The sequence below is a fragment of the Pantherophis guttatus genome, chromosome 2, assembly GCF_059756535.1.
Source record: "Pantherophis guttatus breed Tessera chromosome 2, ASM5975653v1, whole genome shotgun sequence".
In the NCBI taxonomy this organism is placed as follows: Eukaryota; Metazoa; Chordata; class Lepidosauria; order Squamata; family Colubridae; genus Pantherophis; species Pantherophis guttatus.
The window spans coordinates 267,985,563-268,004,953 of record NC_142064.1 but is presented as its reverse complement, the minus strand read 5'-3'; the positions used below and the strand labels follow the sequence as shown (position 1 = coordinate 268,004,953).

General features: G+C 42.5%; 1 protein-coding gene across 1 annotated transcript; it reads right to left on the bottom strand.

Moving 5' to 3' along the window:
- Positions 1 to 90: 90 nt before the first annotated feature.
- LOC148115833 (zinc finger protein 496-like) lies at positions 91 to 16,495 on the bottom strand. Its single transcript, XM_087884418.1, has 6 exons — positions 16,342 to 16,495; positions 14,711 to 15,274; positions 14,330 to 14,444; positions 14,164 to 14,201; positions 12,357 to 12,483; positions 91 to 2,633 (listed from the first exon to the last, which is right to left on the bottom strand). Exons 2-6 carry the CDS (start codon positions 15,218 to 15,220, stop codon positions 2,188 to 2,190), a joined length of 1,236 nt encoding a protein of 411 aa, XP_087740544.1. The 5' UTR covers positions 15,221 to 15,274; positions 16,342 to 16,495; the 3' UTR covers positions 91 to 2,187.
- Between the last annotated feature and the right edge of the window lie 2,896 nt (positions 16,496 to 19,391).

The following is a 19,391-nucleotide window of genomic DNA, read 5'->3' as shown; positions in this document are numbered from 1 at the left end:
CTCCAAATAGGTAGCCGTCATCTATGCAGTTCTAGAACTTCCTCTTCTTAATGTCTGGGAATTGTGTGTGATTTGTGAACACTGAAGAAATCTTTGTCAGAAGTTTATTTTTTAACACACGGACAAACACACAGTGTATTTTTTTCGGAGCAGAGTCTTGGCCGGTTCATAAATTTAAACAATTTTTCAATACAATTTATATATTCCCTTTTGCCATAATATTTTCCCTTCTTTTCCCTTTTTTTGAATCCATATTGCCCATTCATCCTAGCTCTAATCTTCGCCAAATTCCCTTTTCCCCTTCATCTCTATATGAAATCCCTTAAATTTAAAATCTCATTTAACGTAATTCCTAATATTACAATCATTCATTTAATGTCAAAATAATAAACCAGAACATTTTATGCCATACATTTTCTTGAATCTTATTCCAAGTAATACACTCCAATATCTTAATAATAATCAATTACCTATATAGTAATTTTCCCTAATTAATCATATTTATATTTTTAGAACTTTTATAAACTCCAATCATGCAGTTGAAAATATTCCAATTGTTACAATTTCTCTAATTTTAAGTAAAGCATGTTTCTAAGACTTATTCCATTTCATTCATACATCCATTTAGTTTTCCATTATTTAAGCTATTTAGAATATCATAATTACATTTTATCTCTATACATTTTCTTAAATCTTATTCCAAATAATAGACTTCAACATCTTAATAAAAGTTAATCAGTTGTATGACAGGTTTTTTTCCCCTCTTTATATACTAACAATAAACTAAATTACTTCCTTAGATTTTATCTCTCTTTTTCAAATGTTTTATCAAAAATACATATTTCAAACCTCTTAATCATTTCTACTAAAATAATAAGCCAAAAACATTTTATACCATACATTTTCTTAAATCTTATTCCAAATAATACACTCCAACATCTTAATAAAAATTTAAAAAAACAATATGGTATTAACAATAACTTTAAAAGTACAAAAACCTTAGCTCAATCAGCAACCAAGCTAAAACACAAGAGTTAAAATCCTTCAAAACTGGATTCCTCATCATCATCTGTACATCCAAACAGAGCTTCAGCTTTAGCTGGTGTGAGGTTATCAGCATAGACATTGTCATCTTCACTGAGTTCGCAGTCATCACCATCACTGCTGTCGTTCTCATACCCGTAGCATTACTAATGCCACATTTCTTGAAGGCGCATTGCACCATGTCCTCTGGAATCTCTTCCCATGCATCACGAACCCATTTTGCTATCAATTCTATATCGGGCTTCATCAGATTTCCAACTTTTGTCAGTCGAGCTTGACCGGATGACATCCATTCATGCCACATCATTCGCACACGGTCTTTGAAAGGTTTATTTAAACATACATCTAGGGGCTGCAATATAGATGTAAACCCACCTGGAATAACGGCCAAAGTAACTTGAGAAGACTTTGCCAATTTTTTTATGTCATCAGATGTGTGGGCTCTGAATGTATCCCAAACTAGCAATGATGGTTTTTTCTTTAAGGCTGCTCCTGCTCGTCCGTTCCAAATTTCTTCCAGCCATTTTTTAGTTCCGTCTTCATCCATCCGGTTTTTAATATGTGCGTGCACTGTAATTCGTGGTGGGAATTTGGCTTTTTTAGGCAAGGTCTTTCTTTTAAAAATAATGACAGGCCGCAGCTTCGTTCCATTAGCCAAACATGACAGAACGACTGAGAGCCTTGATAGTACAGTGGTTTAGTGCACCCTGTTATTAACACAGCTGCCTGCAATTTCTGCTGGTTCGAATCTCTCCAAGGCTCAAGGTTGACTCAGCCTTCCATCCTTTCTAAGGTAGGTGAAATGAGGACCCAGTTTGTGGGGGCAATAAGCTGACTTTGTATAAAATATACAAAAGAATGAAGGTTATTGCTTAACGCATTGTAAGCCGCCCTGAGTCTCCGGAGAAGGGCGGCATATAAATCAAATTTTTTAAAAAATGGTTTTTTTCATTTCCTGTGGTTCTGAGTAAAATAGTTTTGTCTCCCAAACTTGCCACAGTTCCGTTGGTTGGAAGATCAAAGGTCATAGGTGTTTCATCCATATTCCCAATATCTCCCAGGTCACAGTTATGGATCCTTCTTTGTTTTATGATGAATGGAATGGAATGACATCGCTTTTTCATCAAGGTCTTTTGGCAACTTCTATGAAATCTTTGTTCTTTGCCGCAAACATAAGGCAAACCTATTCATGAAGCGGGTACACCATCCTGCTGACGCAACAAACTTTTCAATGCCTGGTGCTTTTAATTTGTCGTCTTTAGCCATTTGAAGGGCACGTGAGCGAATTCCCATGCGCGTTACGCAGTAACCATTTTGACGACACACCATAACCCATTTATGCAATTCAGTCTCTAGAGCCCCATAGGAGGTCGTTAAACCACGTCGAGCTTTTTTTACCTTTGGAATTTTTTCCAAGTCAGCTTTCATTTTCCGCCACTCCCTTACTTGTTTTTCGTCAACACAAAATTCCTTACTTGCAATACTGTTATTGCTTTCTTCTGCTCTTGACACAACCTTAAGTTTGAAACCAGCTTCGTATGACCTGCGTTTTTGTTTTGGTCCAGGATTAGAAGTATTGGGATCCATTTCTAACATCATGAAAAAAAAAGTTATAGTTCTTAAAAGAGGTCAATTTACAGTAAAAACAGTGGTGTCCAGGCAACTATACATATAAACAAGTAAAATCAATTGGCAATAGAATGCAGCAAGACAGATAGACTTTACCACAGAAGAGCCTTGGTAGTACAGTGGTCTAAGGCACCCTATTATTAAGCTAGTTATTAAGACCAGCGGCCTGCAATTACTGCAGGTTCGAATCTCACCAAGGCTCAAGGTTGACTCAGCCTTCCATCCTTTCTAAGGTAGGTAAATTGAGGACCCAGTTTGTGGGGGCAATAAGCTGACTTTGTATAAATATACAAAAGAATGAAGGCTGTTGCTTAGCGCATTGTAAGCCGCCCTGAGTCTCCGGAGAAGGACGGCATATAAATCAAATAAAAAAAAAAAAGATACCCCCCAAAAGAATCAAACTCCAAAGACATCATCCTGGATCAACAAGGGAGCTGACAGTAATTCAGGGTTTGGAGAGTTTGGTATAATCATATTCCAGAATGTGATGACATGACTATGTTTGCATAGAGCAGCCTGTGTTAGGGCTCATACTATAGACGCTGTGTTACTGCATGCACTGCATTACTACATACGCTGCCTTACCGCATGTACACAACGCAGCTTGTATAGTTTGAGACTTAACGCAGGCTGATGATATTCCAGAATGTGATGACATGGCTGTTTGCATCAGGGTGGATTTGATTTAAATCGAGTTGATTTAAATCACAATTTAAATCATGATTTAAATCATCAGTAAAAAGGCTTGATTTAAATTTAAAGAGCCTTGGTACTACAGTGGTTTAAAGCACCCTGTTATTAACACAGCTGCCTGCAATTTACTGCTGGTTCGAATCTCTCCAAGGCTCAAGGTTGACTCAGCCTTCCATCCTTTCTAAGGTAGGTTAAATGAGGACCCAGTTTGTGGGGGCAATAAGCTGACTTTGTATAAATATACAAAAGGATGAAGGCTATTGCTTAACGCACTGTAAGCCGCCCTGAGTCTCCGGAGAAGGGCGGCATATAAATCAAATTAAAAAAAAAAAAAATCAACTCGATTTAAATCATAATTTTTAAAGAGCAACTGTCATCTCTGCTACTCCTTTGACCCACTGTTGACTCACCGATAGTCCCAGTGTTGCAGAATATACAGCCTCATGCTACATAACTAAGCTCCATTTCATGCTGAATAAACTAAATTATTTATGTATCTTAAATAGAAAACTATCTTACAATAAATTTTTTACCCCAAAAGTTTTTTATTAAAATAAATTCAATAAAAATAAAAAAAAATCTGATTTAAATCAAAATCTGATTTTTTTGATTGTTTTAAAAAAATCACTGATTTTTATCCACCCTGGTTTGCATAGAGTAGCCTGTGTTAGGGCTCATAATATACACGCTGCGTTGTGTACGCACTGTGTTACTGCATGCGTTGCGTTACCGCACGTGTATGGGAAGTGCTGACGCAACATATGCAGTAACACAGTGCGTACACAACGCAGCGTGTATATTATGAGCCCTAACACAGGCTGCTCAATGCAAGCATAGTCAACACTGGGTCCAGATAGGGGTTAATAAGAAAATAAAAAATAAAATATAGCAGAGTAAGTACTGTAAATAAACGTACTGTATATCCAAGACCAGAGATATACTGGTACTTGTATTCAGCAATGCTTGGGCAGAGCAAGGGGGTGTGACCAAGCACAAGTAAGACTGTAATGGCTACGTCATTGGTTACAGCCCTGGAGAAGAGCGGGAGAAGAGCGGCTGCATCCGACATTCATCTGACAAGGATGCGGTGCACCCCAGGTACCAGCACACAGAAGCAAGGAGGTTCTTGCCCAGTACGGCATGGACAACACAGAGGCTGCCGGCGTGCAGGAGAAAAGAAGAGCAGCAATATCAGCAGTTATCGGACCACCCACAGAGGCTGCAGGCGCCCACAGATGAGCGGGAGAGACCGGAGAACACACGCACTGCACCGGAGAACAGGTAAATGGGACCCTCACTAGAGTATAAGCCGAGGGGAGCTTTTTCAGCATAAAAAATGTGCTGAAAAATTCGGCTTATACACGAGTATATACGGTACTTTCTTAAATTTTATCTGTCATTTTCAAATACTTTGTCAAAACTATGTATTTCAAATGACACCTTAATCATTTCTACTTTTACCACAATCTAATTAATTCATAATACAATATCATTTCCCCTTATTTTCTTTTTTAATAATTAAAAGTATTCCAATTATTGTAATTTCCCTAATTGGTCTTATTTATATTTTTTTAGAACTTGTCCTTTTATAAAGTCCAACCATGCAATTAAAAGTATTTCAATTGTTACAATTTCTCCAATTTTAGGTAAAACATATTTCTAAAACTTATTTCATACATCCATTAGTTTTCCATTATTTTAAACTATTTAAAGTATCATAATTACATCTTATCTCTAATATTCCTTTCATCATATCCCTCTTTCTTCTTTCTCCCTTTCTAATTTTTTTCTTTTTCTTTCCCCTTCTTTTCTTTTCTATATTTCCCATTATTTCCTATCTCTTTTCTCTTTTTTTCATTTTACCATTGTTAAACCCATTGTAATCATTTTGTATTTTAAAGACATAAGCTATTTTGCCTTGCATTTCCCATTATTTTCCATCCCTTTTCCCTCTTTCCTGTATTTTCACTGTTAATCCCAGTGGAATCATTTAATTTTTTTAAATTCTTTCTGTTCCACCCTCTTTTCTTTGTCTCTTTCCCTTTTTTCTCTTTTTTCCATTGTTATTCCCAATGTAATCTTTAAACTTCTCCTTTTTATTATTGCTACCCACATAATCATTTGATTTTTCATAATCTTTTTCTTTGTCTTTGTCTTCTTCATTAGCGATCTCTTTTTCTTGCTTCCCATTTGTTCTTTCCTTGTCAATTTGGATGTACTCTAACTCAGTTTTTGAGTCATCAGATTTCAATTTTCCCCGCAGTATTGTAGTCATTTCCCTTATGTCCATTTTCAGTGAAAGATATATCATTTTCATCATTTCCTTAAGTTCCTGCATCTTTTGTTCTAAGTTAGTATTTATTTCAATTTAAAATTGCATTATAATTCTCCTTTTTTAATCATCAAAGTCAAATTGCTTACAAACAGGCAAGTCTTCCTTAATCCTCAGTTGTTATTCCTTTCAAAGTTCAAGGTTTTTTCTCACAGTTATTATCTCTTGCAACAAAAACAAAAATTCAATGTTGTAGTGATCTTTTTTCTCCTGAAGATGTCTCTCTACAATCCACAATTTCAATCAGCAGCTAGAAAGAGTATCCATTTTGTTTGGAATCCGCTTTCACAGACTTTACTAATCTCACTTTTTTCCCTTTTCTTCTTCTTCTTTTTTTGTTTTGTTTTATGTACACCAAATCAGTTTTTAGTCCAGTCCAAATCAAAGTCCAAATTCCACTTCTATTCAATCCAATTTAAAATATTTAGGCAAGTTTTTCTGTTATGGGCTTTTCTTCCTCCTTTAATCTTCTTTTAAAATACAAGAATTTCTAAACCGATTATATCCAATTCTGTTCCCAATAAAAAAAAATTGGGGGGGGGGTTCTTTTTCTTGTAATCAAATTAGTCTCTCCAAATTCAATATCCTCAAATAAAATTTCTTTTCCTTTTTGGGCTTGAATGTTTCCACTTTCTCTCTTCTTCATCAATTATGTCCCCTCGACGCTATTTAGCCACTTATTCCACACCGGGGTAATTTTAAAACTTCCAATTTTTTTCCTTTTATACCTGTGAGTTAGCCAATCACTCACCCGGTATCGTCCAAATCTTCGCTCCTGCACGATTCTTATTCCGGATGCCCCAGCTTCATGGCGATTCGCAATGACCGCCACCCCCCCGCTGTCGGATTAAAGAGTTTTCTCTGGCTTTCCAAGGAACTTGCCTGTTCCTCTTTAGCCTACGAGATGCCTCTTCTTCTTCACTGTCCGTACAGGACAGTTCCGGTCCAAAGACCCCCCCGACAGCGGTTCATCTGGCTGGGTTTTCGCAAGGCTCATTAGAGCCTGGAATTTTCCCAACCAGTCTCGCTGCAATGCTTCCGGGTTCTCGAAGAAATCTTTGTTGAAGGTCGTTTTCTTGAAGATCAGACTCAGTAATTAGCAAAATCCTTAGTTGATGCACCTCAGGATATCTCCTCCTCCCACCTCCTCCTGTTCTTAAGGTGATTCAGGCATGCTCGCTCTTCCCTCATGCTCACAAAAATATGGGTGTTGAAATTCAGAATACTCCTAGAGTCCAACAAAGTCAGCAGTCATCGTAAAGGTTTGTCTGACAAAGCAAATATCAAGCCAGCCTTGCACAGATAGTCCTCGATTGACAATAATTCAGTGACCAATCAAAATCACAATGCCACTGAAAAAAATAATTCATGACCATTTTTCTCACTTACGAACACTGCACCATCCCTATCGTCCTGTGATCAAAATTCAGACGCTTGGCAACTGACTGATATTTATGACAGTTACAGTGTCCTAGGGTCATGTCATAACCTTTTGCAATCTTCTAATAAATAAAATCAATGGAGATTCTCTAAATAACCATCTTACTAATTTAACAACTACAATGATTCACTTAACAACTGTGGCACTAAAAATGGTGAAACGGGGCAAAATTCACTTAACAACTTTCTCATCTAGCAATAGAAACGTTGTGCTCAATTCTGGTCTTAAGTAGAGGACTACATCTATTCTTTTTCTTTTCTCTGGACCCTGCAAAAGAAGGACATGGCCACAGAAGGCGGACAGAATGCTGGCCTTCCGGGGAAGGTCACTGACATAGGAAAAGAGACAGAAAAAGTTGTTCTGGCTGAAACAAAAAGTCGCATGGTTAAGTCATGTGATTTATTTGGGAATCGTCCTTTTAAGTATTTGTGGCATTTACTGGAACCAATTAAGGTACCATTGCTGTCTGTTGTGGTTTCTGAGATGCCCCCCAAAAACAGGAATCATCTACAACAGGGCTGTCAAACTCAATGCCCGCGGGCTACATCCAGCCCCCAGGGTGCTTAAATCCGGTCCACGGGGCCGGCCTGGAAATATGAAAGGACTGGCCTATGGTGCCTCTGGCAGCTAAGACAGGCCGTGTCCACCACCCACGCCTCGATATCACTCTCCATGGCCTCCTGAAGCACTCTACTGGCTGAAAACAGGCCAAAAAAACTAGGCCCAAACAGAAAAAAATAGGCCGTTTTGGCCCCAAAACAGGCCAAAAACACCCTGAAAAACGAGCCAAAAAAGGGCCCAAAATGGGCTGAAAAACAGGTTGAAAACGGCATGAAAAAGGCATCAAAATGGCACCAAAAAAGGCTGAAAACAGGCCCAAAATAAGCCGGAAAATGGGGCGGAAAACAGAGCTCAAACAGGCTGAAAACAGGCCAAAAAAACGGCCCAAAATGGCTGGAAAATGGTCCAAAAATGGACCGAAAAAGGCTGGAAAATGGACCAAAACGGGCTGAAAAACAGGCCCAAAATGAGCTGATATTTGGATCCAAATGGCTGAAAAATGGGCCCAAAACAGGTCAAAAAATGGGCCAATAACAGCCGAAGAAACAGCCCAAAAGCAGCAAAATGACCAAGCTCAGAGACCACAAAGGACCCCTCATCACAACCGAGCTATATTATACCATATGTATTCTCTATGTCACGTAGTCCTATAAAAGCTGTTGATGATTCATCTAGCTTCTTGAATGCTTGGCTAGTCAGTCATTTTCCTCTAAAAAAACCTTCCTTGATAGTTTCTGCCTTTAGACACAGCTAAATCTAATGCTACAGGTACATGTATAAAAAAAATCCATTTTAGCTTTTGTCTGAGATTTGGTCATTCCACAGGAAAACAGAATTTGGCACCTTCACTGGAGGAAAACTTCCCAGTTCTAGCTCCTTTTCAGGGATCTACATCTGAACCTTCTTCCGTAGAACATGTATGTGTTCAGGTTTCTGAGGAGGAACCAGTGACACCCATACTTTAGATTGAAAAATACTTTCTCAGTCCTATTTATGTATTAGTCATATTTATTATTTTATTAGTCATATTTCTATGCCGCCCACTTTCAGAGGACTCTGGACGGCTTACACCAAAGACAGTATACTAAATAGCATATTGCCCCCTAACAATCTGGGTCCTCATTTTACCCACCTCGGAAGGATGGAAGGATGAGTCAACTTTGAGCCAGTGAGATTTGATCCGTTGATCTGCTGAACTAGCTAGCAGTCAGCTGAAATAGCTGCAGTACTGCACTCTAACCACTGCGCCATATCGGCTATTGGTTATCTCTAGTCACCTTCTCACACATAAAATCTGAATTCAGTTATTTTCATCACCTGTATTGATATAGCTTCTCCCATTTGTGGATCTTTCTATGGCAAGTAAGACTATATCCTCTTCGAAAGCTTTTTCCAAACTCCATGCATTCATAGGGTTTTTTCCCTTGTATGGATCATTTTATCGGCTGTAAGACGACAATTCTTCCTAAAGCCCTTTCCACACTCCATACATTTATATGGCTTCTCTCCAGGGGTGAAATGCTCCCGGTTCGGATCGGCTTGGGCGAGTAGGTAGCGATGGCGGCGGGCAGTTTGGAGAACCAGGCGCAAAAATCCCTGCCCCCACCCCCCATGCCCAGCTGAGCCGCGCGATCATCAGAGCCTTTTTTTTCTTTTAAATGGCTCTGACCAGCCAAGCTCTGACGATCCCAGCTGAGTTGCTTGCTAATCAGGCAACTCAGCTTGGATCGCCAGAGCTACGTAAAAGAAAAAAACCTTTTTTTTCCCCAAGCTCTGACGATCTCAGCCTGCTAATCGGTAGTAAAAATCCCTCCCCCTCCCCACCTCAGCTTCCTTACTTTAGCTGCTGGTCGCAATGCCTTGCTGTAATCCCTGCAATCGATTGCATCAGCAAGCAACTGAATCTCCCCTACCTGCAATCAAGGAGGCAGGGAGTTGTGGACTTCAACTCCCAGAATTCCTCGGCCAGCAAAGCCAAGCTGGCCGAGGAATTCTGGGAGTTGAAGTCTACAAGTCTTAAAGTTGCCAAGGTTGGAGACCCCTGTTCTATTGGGTGAGTTTTTTTCCCCTTTGGGAGCTTTAAAAAATAGTTAATTGGGGTTTTTTTTAGTTGTTCTTTTTTTAGACCTAGCCATTTAAAGTTTAGGAAGTTTTAAATTTAGCTGCTTTTATATAAAAATAAAAATAAATTAAAATAAAATATTTGTGCAGCTTTCTGAGATTTAGTGTGTTTCTGTAGTGTTTCACTCTAACTACACAAACACACAAAATCTCACAAAGCTGTATGTGGAATTTTGTGTGTGTGTAAAGTGTGAAAGTTGGTTTTTTGGGCTTTTTGTGGCTGTGTGAGGTTCCTGCTTGTTACAGGGGCCATTTTGGGTCTAGCACAGCTGCTTTTATAATGTGGGTGAGCCAGTTGTGTTGTGTTGTGTTTTGTAGGTTAAAAAAGGGCAAAGAAGTGACATTGACTTGGCCACGCCCACCTGACCAACAAGCCACGCCCTCCCAGTCACCTTACCACCAAGCCACGCCCACTAATTAAGCCACGCCCACAGAACCGGTAGCAAAAAAAATTAGATTTCACCCCTGCTTCTCCCCCGTGTGGATTCTTTTATGGGAAGTGAGATCACAATTCCACCTAAAGTCCTTTCCACATTCCATACATTTATATGGCTTCTCCCCCGTGTGGATCCTTTTATGGGAAGTAAGATGACAATTCCACTTAAAACTCTTTCCACATTCAAGACATAGATATGGTTTCTCTTCTGTGTGAATCCTCTTGTGGGAATTGAGATTACTTCTATAATGAAAGGCCTTTCCACACTCCATGCATTGATATGGTTTCTCTTCTGTGTGCACCTCCCTGTGGCGATTAAGATGATTGCTACAATTAAATGCCTTTCCACACTCCATGCATTTATAAGGTCTTTCTCCTGTGTGGATCCTCTTGTGCACAGTAAGACTACTGCTACGATTAAAGGCCTTTCCACACTCCATGCATTTATAAGGTCTTTCTCCTGTGTGGATCCTCTTGTGCATAGTAAGACTACTGCTACGATTAAAGGCCTTTCCACACTCCATGCACTTATAAGGTTTTTCCTCTGTGTGATTCCTTTGATGGATTGTAAGAGTGTCATAATAACAGAAAGTCTTTCCACATTCCATGCAGGTATATTGTTTGTCTTCTGAATGTCTCTCTTTATAGGAAATGAGATGCTCGGATTTATTAAAGCTCTTTTCATAATCCATACATTTATATGGTATTTCTCCCGTATCAATGATCGTATGGCTAAGACGACGATTGGCCAAAGGAAAGCTTTTTTTAATTTCCCTTTGTGATCGGTTTGTTTCATCAGCCTTTGTTTGCATCTGATCTGCAAACTTCCTGTTTTTCTCTTTCGGATGGGTTGGTTGACATTGTTCCTTACCATTCTTATTCACTTGCTCATTATAGCCTTTAAAGAGATAAATGTAAAATGTAAAACTACGAGAATGAAGGATCAAACCTTTTCTTTTGAAAATTACCATAAGAATATTCAATGTATTTTGGCTCTTTTGTTGCAAACATGAAGATTCCAAACTACGCTGTTTCCAAAGACAGATTTCCAAGTGGGCTCCCACCAATTCTCATGTATCCGAATTGGGTGACATCGCAACAAAACTGCTAAAACTAAGACAAATGCCTGATCTACCGGTAATCTTTGAGCACCAGTCTATATTAGCCCCTTGGTGACCCAGGACAATTCCATGGGGCCACAAACTCCCAAAGGGCTTTGGACACTGTATAATGCTGGGGCAGCAACATACCCACCAGCTCCCCAACTTCAATGAAAAATCTCCGTCTGTCTACAGAATCTTTGAAAGTCAATAAAATTTCTTGATGGCAATAGCTTCCCACCCTCAACTTAGAATGATGCCAAACTCAGAACACAAGTGGGCACATTTCAGTCAGTTTGACTCAATGCTTAAAGCACCAAGCTAGAAACTGGGAGACCGTGAGCACAGGTAGTCTTCAACATACATCAGTTCATTTAGTGACCGTTCAAAGTTGCAACGGCACTGGAAAAAAGTGACTGAAAACCATTTTTCACACATATGACCATTGGAGCATCCCCGTGGTCATGCGATATACAATCAGATGCTTGACAAGTAGTTCATATTTATGACAGTTGTAGGGTCCCGGGGTCGTGTGATCCCCTTTTGCGACCTTTTTACCAGCTAAGTCAATGGAGAAGCCAGATTCACTTAACAACCGTGTTACTAACTTAACTGCAGTGATTCATTTAACAACGGTGGAAATAAAGGTCACAAAAGGGGGCAAAATTCGCTTAACAAATTTCTCGCTTAGCAACATTAATGTTGGGTTCAATTGTGGTCGTAACTCAAGGACTACCTGTACTAGTTCTGCCTTAAGCATGAATACTGGCTGGGTGACTTTGGGCCAGTTGCTCTCAGCTCAACCCATATCACAGCGTTGTTGTTGGGGGGAAAAGAGGAAGAGGAAGGAGTACTGGTTGTGTCCATTGCCTTGAGTTATTTGCAAAAAATAATGAAGGCAGGATATAAATAAAAAGTGATCTTTTTTATCAGAAATATCTAAGCCCTCCACCCACCCATGCCTTCTCAGCGTTTCTGATCACAGACAGAGCTTCTTACCCAGAGAGGCCAGATTCCTGGAATTCTCCAGCATGACTTCCCCATGGAGAGCTTTTTGGGCAGGATCCAGCTGAGACCACTCCTCCTCAGAGAAATGCACGGCCACTTCCTCAAAAGACACAACACCCTGAACAAGGAAACAAGTTTCCCTATTAACAGATAATCCCAAGAATAATGTCACAGTTTCCTTTCAACTCAAGGAAATTGGCTTGAGTGTTGGCTATTCCTGCCAGCCTGATGTCATTTGCAAATTTGATGAGTTCCCCATCTATCCCCTCGTCCAATTCAAGCAGAGAAATCCTATGAACAAAATGGGCATCTTCTGCAGAATTCAGAATGGGATCACACCGCTTTTGGTTGATGGCACAACTGAAGCACATTTCATCACACTGGGAGGATTGTGATGCCTTTCAATGAAACCAATTAAAATACTTTTCTTGGTCTATTGATAGTTGGGTATTAAACCCACTACTTATCACTGGCTCCAATTCTTCCTAGAGTGGGCAGAAGGAAATACAGGGGAAATCCATCTGTTATTTTTTCCAGTGGACTGCTTTATCCACTGAGGGATCAACTCTTTCCCCTACTCCACACCTTCATGGAAGTGTTGGAAGAGCTTGTAATGATAGTGAGAATGACTCTGGGAGACAGGAGGAAGAGCTCCGGTCAAGACAACATCTAATGTAGTAATATAATAACAGAGTTGGAAGAGACCTTGGTGGTCTTCTAGTCCAACCCCCTGCTTAGGCAGGAAACCCTACACCACTTCAGACAAATGGTTATCCAATCTCTTCTTAAAAACTTCCAGTGTTGGAGCATTCACAGCTTCTGGAGGCAAGTTGTTCCACTGATTAATTGTTCTCACTGTCAGGAAATTTCTCCTTAGTTCTAAGTAGCTACTCTCCTTGATTAGTTTTCACCCGTTGCTTCTTGTCCTATCCTCAAGTGCTTTGGAGAATAACTTTGCTCCCTCTTCTTTGTGGCAGCCCCTGAGATATTGGAACACTGCTATCATGTTTCCCTTAGTCCTTCTTTTCATTAAACTAGACATACCCAGTTCCTGCAACCGTTCTTCATATGTTTTAGCCTCCAGTCCCCTAATCATCTTTGTTGCTCTTCTCTGCACTCTTTCTAGAGTCTTCACATCTTTTTTACATTGTGGTGACCAAAACTGAATGTAGTAGTCCAAGTGTGGCCTTACCAAGACATTATAAAGTGGTATTAACACTTCATGTGATCTTGATTCTATCCCTGTTAATGCGACCTAGAACTGTGTTGGCCTTTTTGGCAGCTGCTGCACACTGCTGGCTCAAATTTAAATGGTTGTCTACTAGGACTCCAAGATCCCTCTCACAATTACTACTATTGAGCGAGGTACCACCTATACTGTACCTCTGCATTTTGTTTTTCTTACCTAAATATAGAACCTTACTTTTTTCACCATTGAATTTCATTTTGTTAGATAGCGCCCAATGTTCAAACCTGTCAAAATCCTTCTGTATTTTGAGCCTATCTTCTGGAGTGTTGGCTATTCCTGCCAGCCTGGTGTCATTTGCAAATTTGATGAGTTCCCCATCTATCCCCTCCTCCAAGTTACTGAATCTGGTCAATGAAATCTGAGCCTGAACCAGGAGGGTGGAGAAAGCTTATCAGAAAAGACAGGTAGGTTAAGCCGGGTGTGAATTTTCAATTATCTGATCTAAAATTTGTGTTTCTTGGAAACAGCAATATTATACAATGAATATTATATGGAATAAAATGAAACCATTCCAAGTTTTGTGGACCTTCCCAATATTTCTCCACTTACCTGAGGCAGACGTTCAGCTACTCTTTCAGTTCTATTATCTGTGAGACAGAAAATGGTAGAAGTAGACTGTTAAAAGAGAGAGAGAGAGATTCCACTCAAGATGAACAAAACAATCAGATGGATGGATGTCCAAACTTCATATTCACATGAAAAGAGCTTCTGTTACCTGTTGCGATGTCCTGACTTTGACCTTTCTGGAAGGTCCCCCTGAATAGCAGTTCCTGAGAGGATTTCGATGACTTTTTCCATCCCTGAGGATACTCGGTGATAGCTTGCAGGGACTTGTGGATAAGATGTGACACGAGAAAGAAAGGAAGAGTAGAGAGATAGAAATGAATTATCAATATTGAACACTCAGCCCAGCAGACACCAATGTCCATCGGTTAAGCTGGAAAGCAAGAATAGAAAAATTGGCCCAAATTCATCCTCTGGAAGAAAATTAGAACAAGAGATTTTAGCAGCTCATAATCCCAGAAAATTCTGCCAGAGAGACATTGACAAATTCAGAAAGATTCTCTTTAGAACTGCCATGATTACATTCTCCCACCTGCAACTCTGCTTGCATCTTCTCAGACTCCTGGGTCAGCAAGAAGCCTTCGGCCAGGTCCACTGCCTGGGAACTGGTCTCCGCTCCACACTCCCGCACCCATTTCTCCATCTCTGGGGGAAGGACAGCCAGGAACTGCTCCAGGAGCACCAGGTCCAGCATCTCAGCCTTGGTGTGTCTTTCTGGCTGCAGCCACTGACGGCAAAGGTGGTGAAGTTGACTGCAAACATCTCGGGGATCCCTCCCCTCCTGGAATTGCACTTTTCTGAAGTCACAGCATTGGACCTTTGAACTGCTGACTTCTTCTTCTTGGCTTTTCTGCCCAGGACTTCCCACATTCTTCCCACAGCTCCAAGGCTGAGTAGGTGGATGGCCATTTCCATCTCCTGCATCTGCTGGGCGTTGTCCCTCCATCTTCTCTCTGGTCTCTAATCCAGCTCCAAAATGGACCCATGCATCTCCCCAGGTCTTCCTAATCACAAGAGGTCTGGCCAAACCTCCTAACGCCATTCAGCCCTCTTCCCTCACAAGATACCTCGGTCTCCAGATTTATGGCTTACAGAACTGAAATGCAAAACAGAAGAGTGTTCAAATTTGAATACTTAGCATCCTCCTCCTCCTCCCCCATAAATAAATAAACAAACAAACAAAAGAAATTCATACTCAGCATCCTCCATAAATGGATGGATGGATGGATGGATGAATAAATAAATAAATAAATAAATAAAAATAACAAAAAATAAAGCAACAAAAGAAATTATTAACCCACCAAGTTCTGCAAAAGTTTTTTTAGGGAGGAAGGGGGGATCTTATTAGATATACTTATTTATGTTTGGGAAAAGTTTGCTAGCAATCCTCTGCCTCAACTTCTATCAAGGAATCAAAATATTGGATAAATACATTTAAAACATCTTTTGGGTTTCTATTTCCTAATTATATACATCATACCATTTCTGTTGCTGCCTACAACTCTTTGATTCAAATTATGTCTCCCCTCACCAAAAAAAAAAAAAAAAAATCATGCCAGAAGCAGCAATTTAACAAGCCATCATCCAATTCTTTGTTTGCCTGCCAGCAGAGACACCAAAGAGATGGTGAGGAAAAGAAAGAAAGGAGTTCCAGTCCTTGCACGCCTTACACTCGACTCTTTACACACGGAATTGCAGCCTTGCATACAAAGCCAACCGGAGGAACTTTGGCCGGTCGCTTCTCTCGGCCCAGGAAAGGGGAGGCGAGGGAAACCCCTTCTGAAAAAGGGGGCCAATTAATTTGCAGGAAATTATCCAGGAATGAAGACATTCTGGGTGTCTTGCAAAGGCAACTCTCCCTCTCCCCGCATGCAGAGCTTTGCCAAGGGAAACGGAGGGGAAACGGATCCACTCTTTCTGGCGACCCTGATTTCCTTCCCGGAGAAAACCCGGCAGGTGCGGAGCTGCCCTGCGTGTCCCTTTCTTTCCACGGGGTGGCTGGGGATTATGGGACCTCGAGCTCCCCCTCCCCGCCCTTTCCGACCCTTGGAACTGGGTGAAGCTTTGCATTGCTCCAGGCTCGCCTCCAGCCTCAGGGAAAAGACCCCCCCTCACTCCGAGCCCCGCCTGCATCTCCCCCCCCCCCGTTGGAGAAATCCTTACAGCCCCTCCGCCTCCTTTGCTCAGCCGAAGCTCCACAGCGATGGGGGGGAAGAATCGGACGCCGTAGAAAAAACAGAACCGCCCCCCCACACTTCCCCCGGAAAGTTTTGAGTGCGGGAAAGATCCAGGCGCATGCTCAGTTCCCATCCCTTCCAAGCGCTGACGCGGGAGACCCCTAGTGGACTCTGTGCGCTATGCCAGGGGATCCTGTAAGGGCGCAGAAGACCAGAGCAGTTTCCAATGGGGGCCAGGGATGATGGGCAAGGAAAGCGTCTCTCTCCAAATAGGTGGTCATCATCTATCCAGTTCTAGAACTTCCTCTTCTTAATGCCTGGGAACTATGTGAACATTGAGGAAATCTTTTGTCGAAGGTTGTTTTCTTTTTTATTATTATTATTTTTTTTCTATTGAAAAGTTTTACAAAGAAATTTTTTTCCCCTCCATATTCCCCCCACTCTTTTCCCACCCTCCTCCCCAGACTTCCCAGAGCAAAATACAGGGTATTTCAATTAACAATCATAAGCTAAATTAGCCTACCTATTCTTAAACTACCTAATCCCCCCCCCCCAAACCTTAACTCCACTATGGATAACATGATACTTCTAAAATAAAGTTTAACATTCATTCATAAGCTATTTGATATTTTCTTGTCTGATACTTATTTTGAATATAATCAATCCATCTTCTCCATTCCGATATAATAATAATAATAATAATAATTTTATTTCTATACCGCCCTTCTCCCGAAGGACTCAGGGCGGTGTACAGCCTATTTAAAAACACAGAAACAAAACAACAATTAAAATTTAAAATCATTAAATAATTAGGCTCCAATTTAAAATCCCAGAAATTTAAAATACCCCAATTTAAAACGTTATGTTAATAGCCCGGCCTGGCGGAACAACAGGGTCTTCAGAGCGCAGCGAAACACCCGGAGGTCAGAGATCTTACGTATTTCCGGGGGCAGTTCATTCCACAGGGCTGGGGCTCCCACAGAGAAGGCTCTCCCCCTGGGTGTCGCCAGCCGACATAACTTGGCCGATGGCACCCTGAGGAGACCCTCTCTGTGGGAGCGGACTGGTCGGTGGGAGGCTATTGGTGGCAGAAGTCGGTCTTGAAGGTACCCGGGTCCTATGCCATGGAGCGCTTTAAAGGTGGTAACCAACACCTTGAATCGCACCCAGAAGACCACTGGGAGCAAGTGCAGCTCGCGCAGGAGGGGTGTCACATGGGCGCAATGAGTTGCACCCATAACCACCCGCGCGGCCGCATTCTGGACCAGTTGGAGCCTCCGAGTGCTCTTCAAGGGGAGCCCCATGTAGAGAGCATTACAATAGTCCAACCGGGAGGTGACAAGGGCGTGAGTGACCGTGTGCAAGGCGTCCCGATCCAGAAAGGGCTGCAACTGGCGAATCAGGCGAACCTGATAAAAGGCCCCCCTGGCCACGGCCGTCATGTGCTCTTCTAAAGACAGCCGTGCGTCCAGGAGGACACCCAGATTGCGAGCCCTCTCTGTGGGGGGCAAAGATTCACCCCCAATAGTCAGCGATGGCACCTGCTGACTATATCGGGGCGCCGGAAGCCACAGCCACTCGGTCTTGGAGGGGTTGAGTCTGAGCCTGTTCCTCCCCATCCAGGCCCGCACGGCCTCCAGGCAGCAGGACATCACATCAAGGGCATCGTTGGGGTGGTCTGGGGTGGAGATGTACAGCTGAGTATCGTCAGCGTACAGATGACACTTCACCCCAAAACCACGGATGATCTCACCCAGCGGCTTCACATAAATGTTGAACAGGAGAGGTGAGAGGACCGACCCTTGCAGCACTCCCCATGCGAGATGCCTCGAGGTCGACCTCTGTCCCCCTGCCAACACAAACTGCGAGCGGTCGGAGAGGAAGGAGGAGATCCACCGCAGAACGGTGCCCCCTATTCCTAACCCCCTCAACCGCTGCAGCATGATACCATGGTCGATGGTATCAAAAGCCGCTGAGAGGTCTAATAGAACTAGGACAGAGGAGCAACCCCTGTCCCGAGCCCTCCAGAGATCATCCACCAACGCGACCAATGCCGTTTCTGTGCTGTACCCCTGCCTGAAGCCCGACTGGTACGGGTCCAGATAGATAGCTTCATCCAGGTGCCGGGGAAGTTGTTGTGCCACCACGCTCTCAACAACCTTCGCCACAAAACGAAGGTTGGAGACCGGACGATAGTTAGCTAATTCAGCCGGGTCCAGGGAAGGCTTCTTGAGGAGGGGCCCTCACTACCGCCTCTTTCAAGGTGGCAGGAAAGGCACCCTCACTCAGAGAAGCACTTATAATCCCCTGGAGCCAGCCTCGTGTAACCTCCCGGGAGGCCAGCACCAACCAGGAGGGACACGGGTCCAATAAACACGTGGCGGCACTAATCTTACCCAGAACCCTGTCCACATCCTCGGGAGTCACAGGATCAAACTCCTCCCAGATAACATTCTCAAGACCTGCCCTCTTCTCCTCCCGTGGACTCATCCAGTCGGAGTCCAAGCCATCCCGAATCCGAGCGACTTTATCATGCAGGAATTGCACAAAATCCTCAGCACGACCCTGCAAGGGATCTTCCCGCACTCCCCCCCGGAGAAGGGAGTGGGTCACCCTAAACAAGGCGGCTGGGCGGTTCTCTGCAGATGCGATAAGAGCGGAAAAGTGGTTAGACTTTGCCGCTTTTATCGCCACTAGGTAGGTCTTGATATAAGACCTCACCTGTGTCCGGTCGGAATCGGATTGACTAGTCCTCCAAATGCTCTCTAGGCATCTTTTCCGACGCTTCGTCTCTCTCAGCTCCTCAGAGAACCAAGGAGCCGGTTGAGATCGGCATCGGGTCAGAGGCCGCAAAGGCACGACGCGGTCCAAAGCTCCGGCGGCCGCCCTTTCCTAGGCGGCCACCAGCTCTTCAGTCGAGTCGTGTGTTAGGGTCTCAGGGAACGGCCCAAGCTCCATCAGGAACCTTTCAGGGTCCATCAGGCGCCTGGGACGGAACCATCTGGTTGGCTCCGTCTCCCTGCGGCGGGGGAAGGC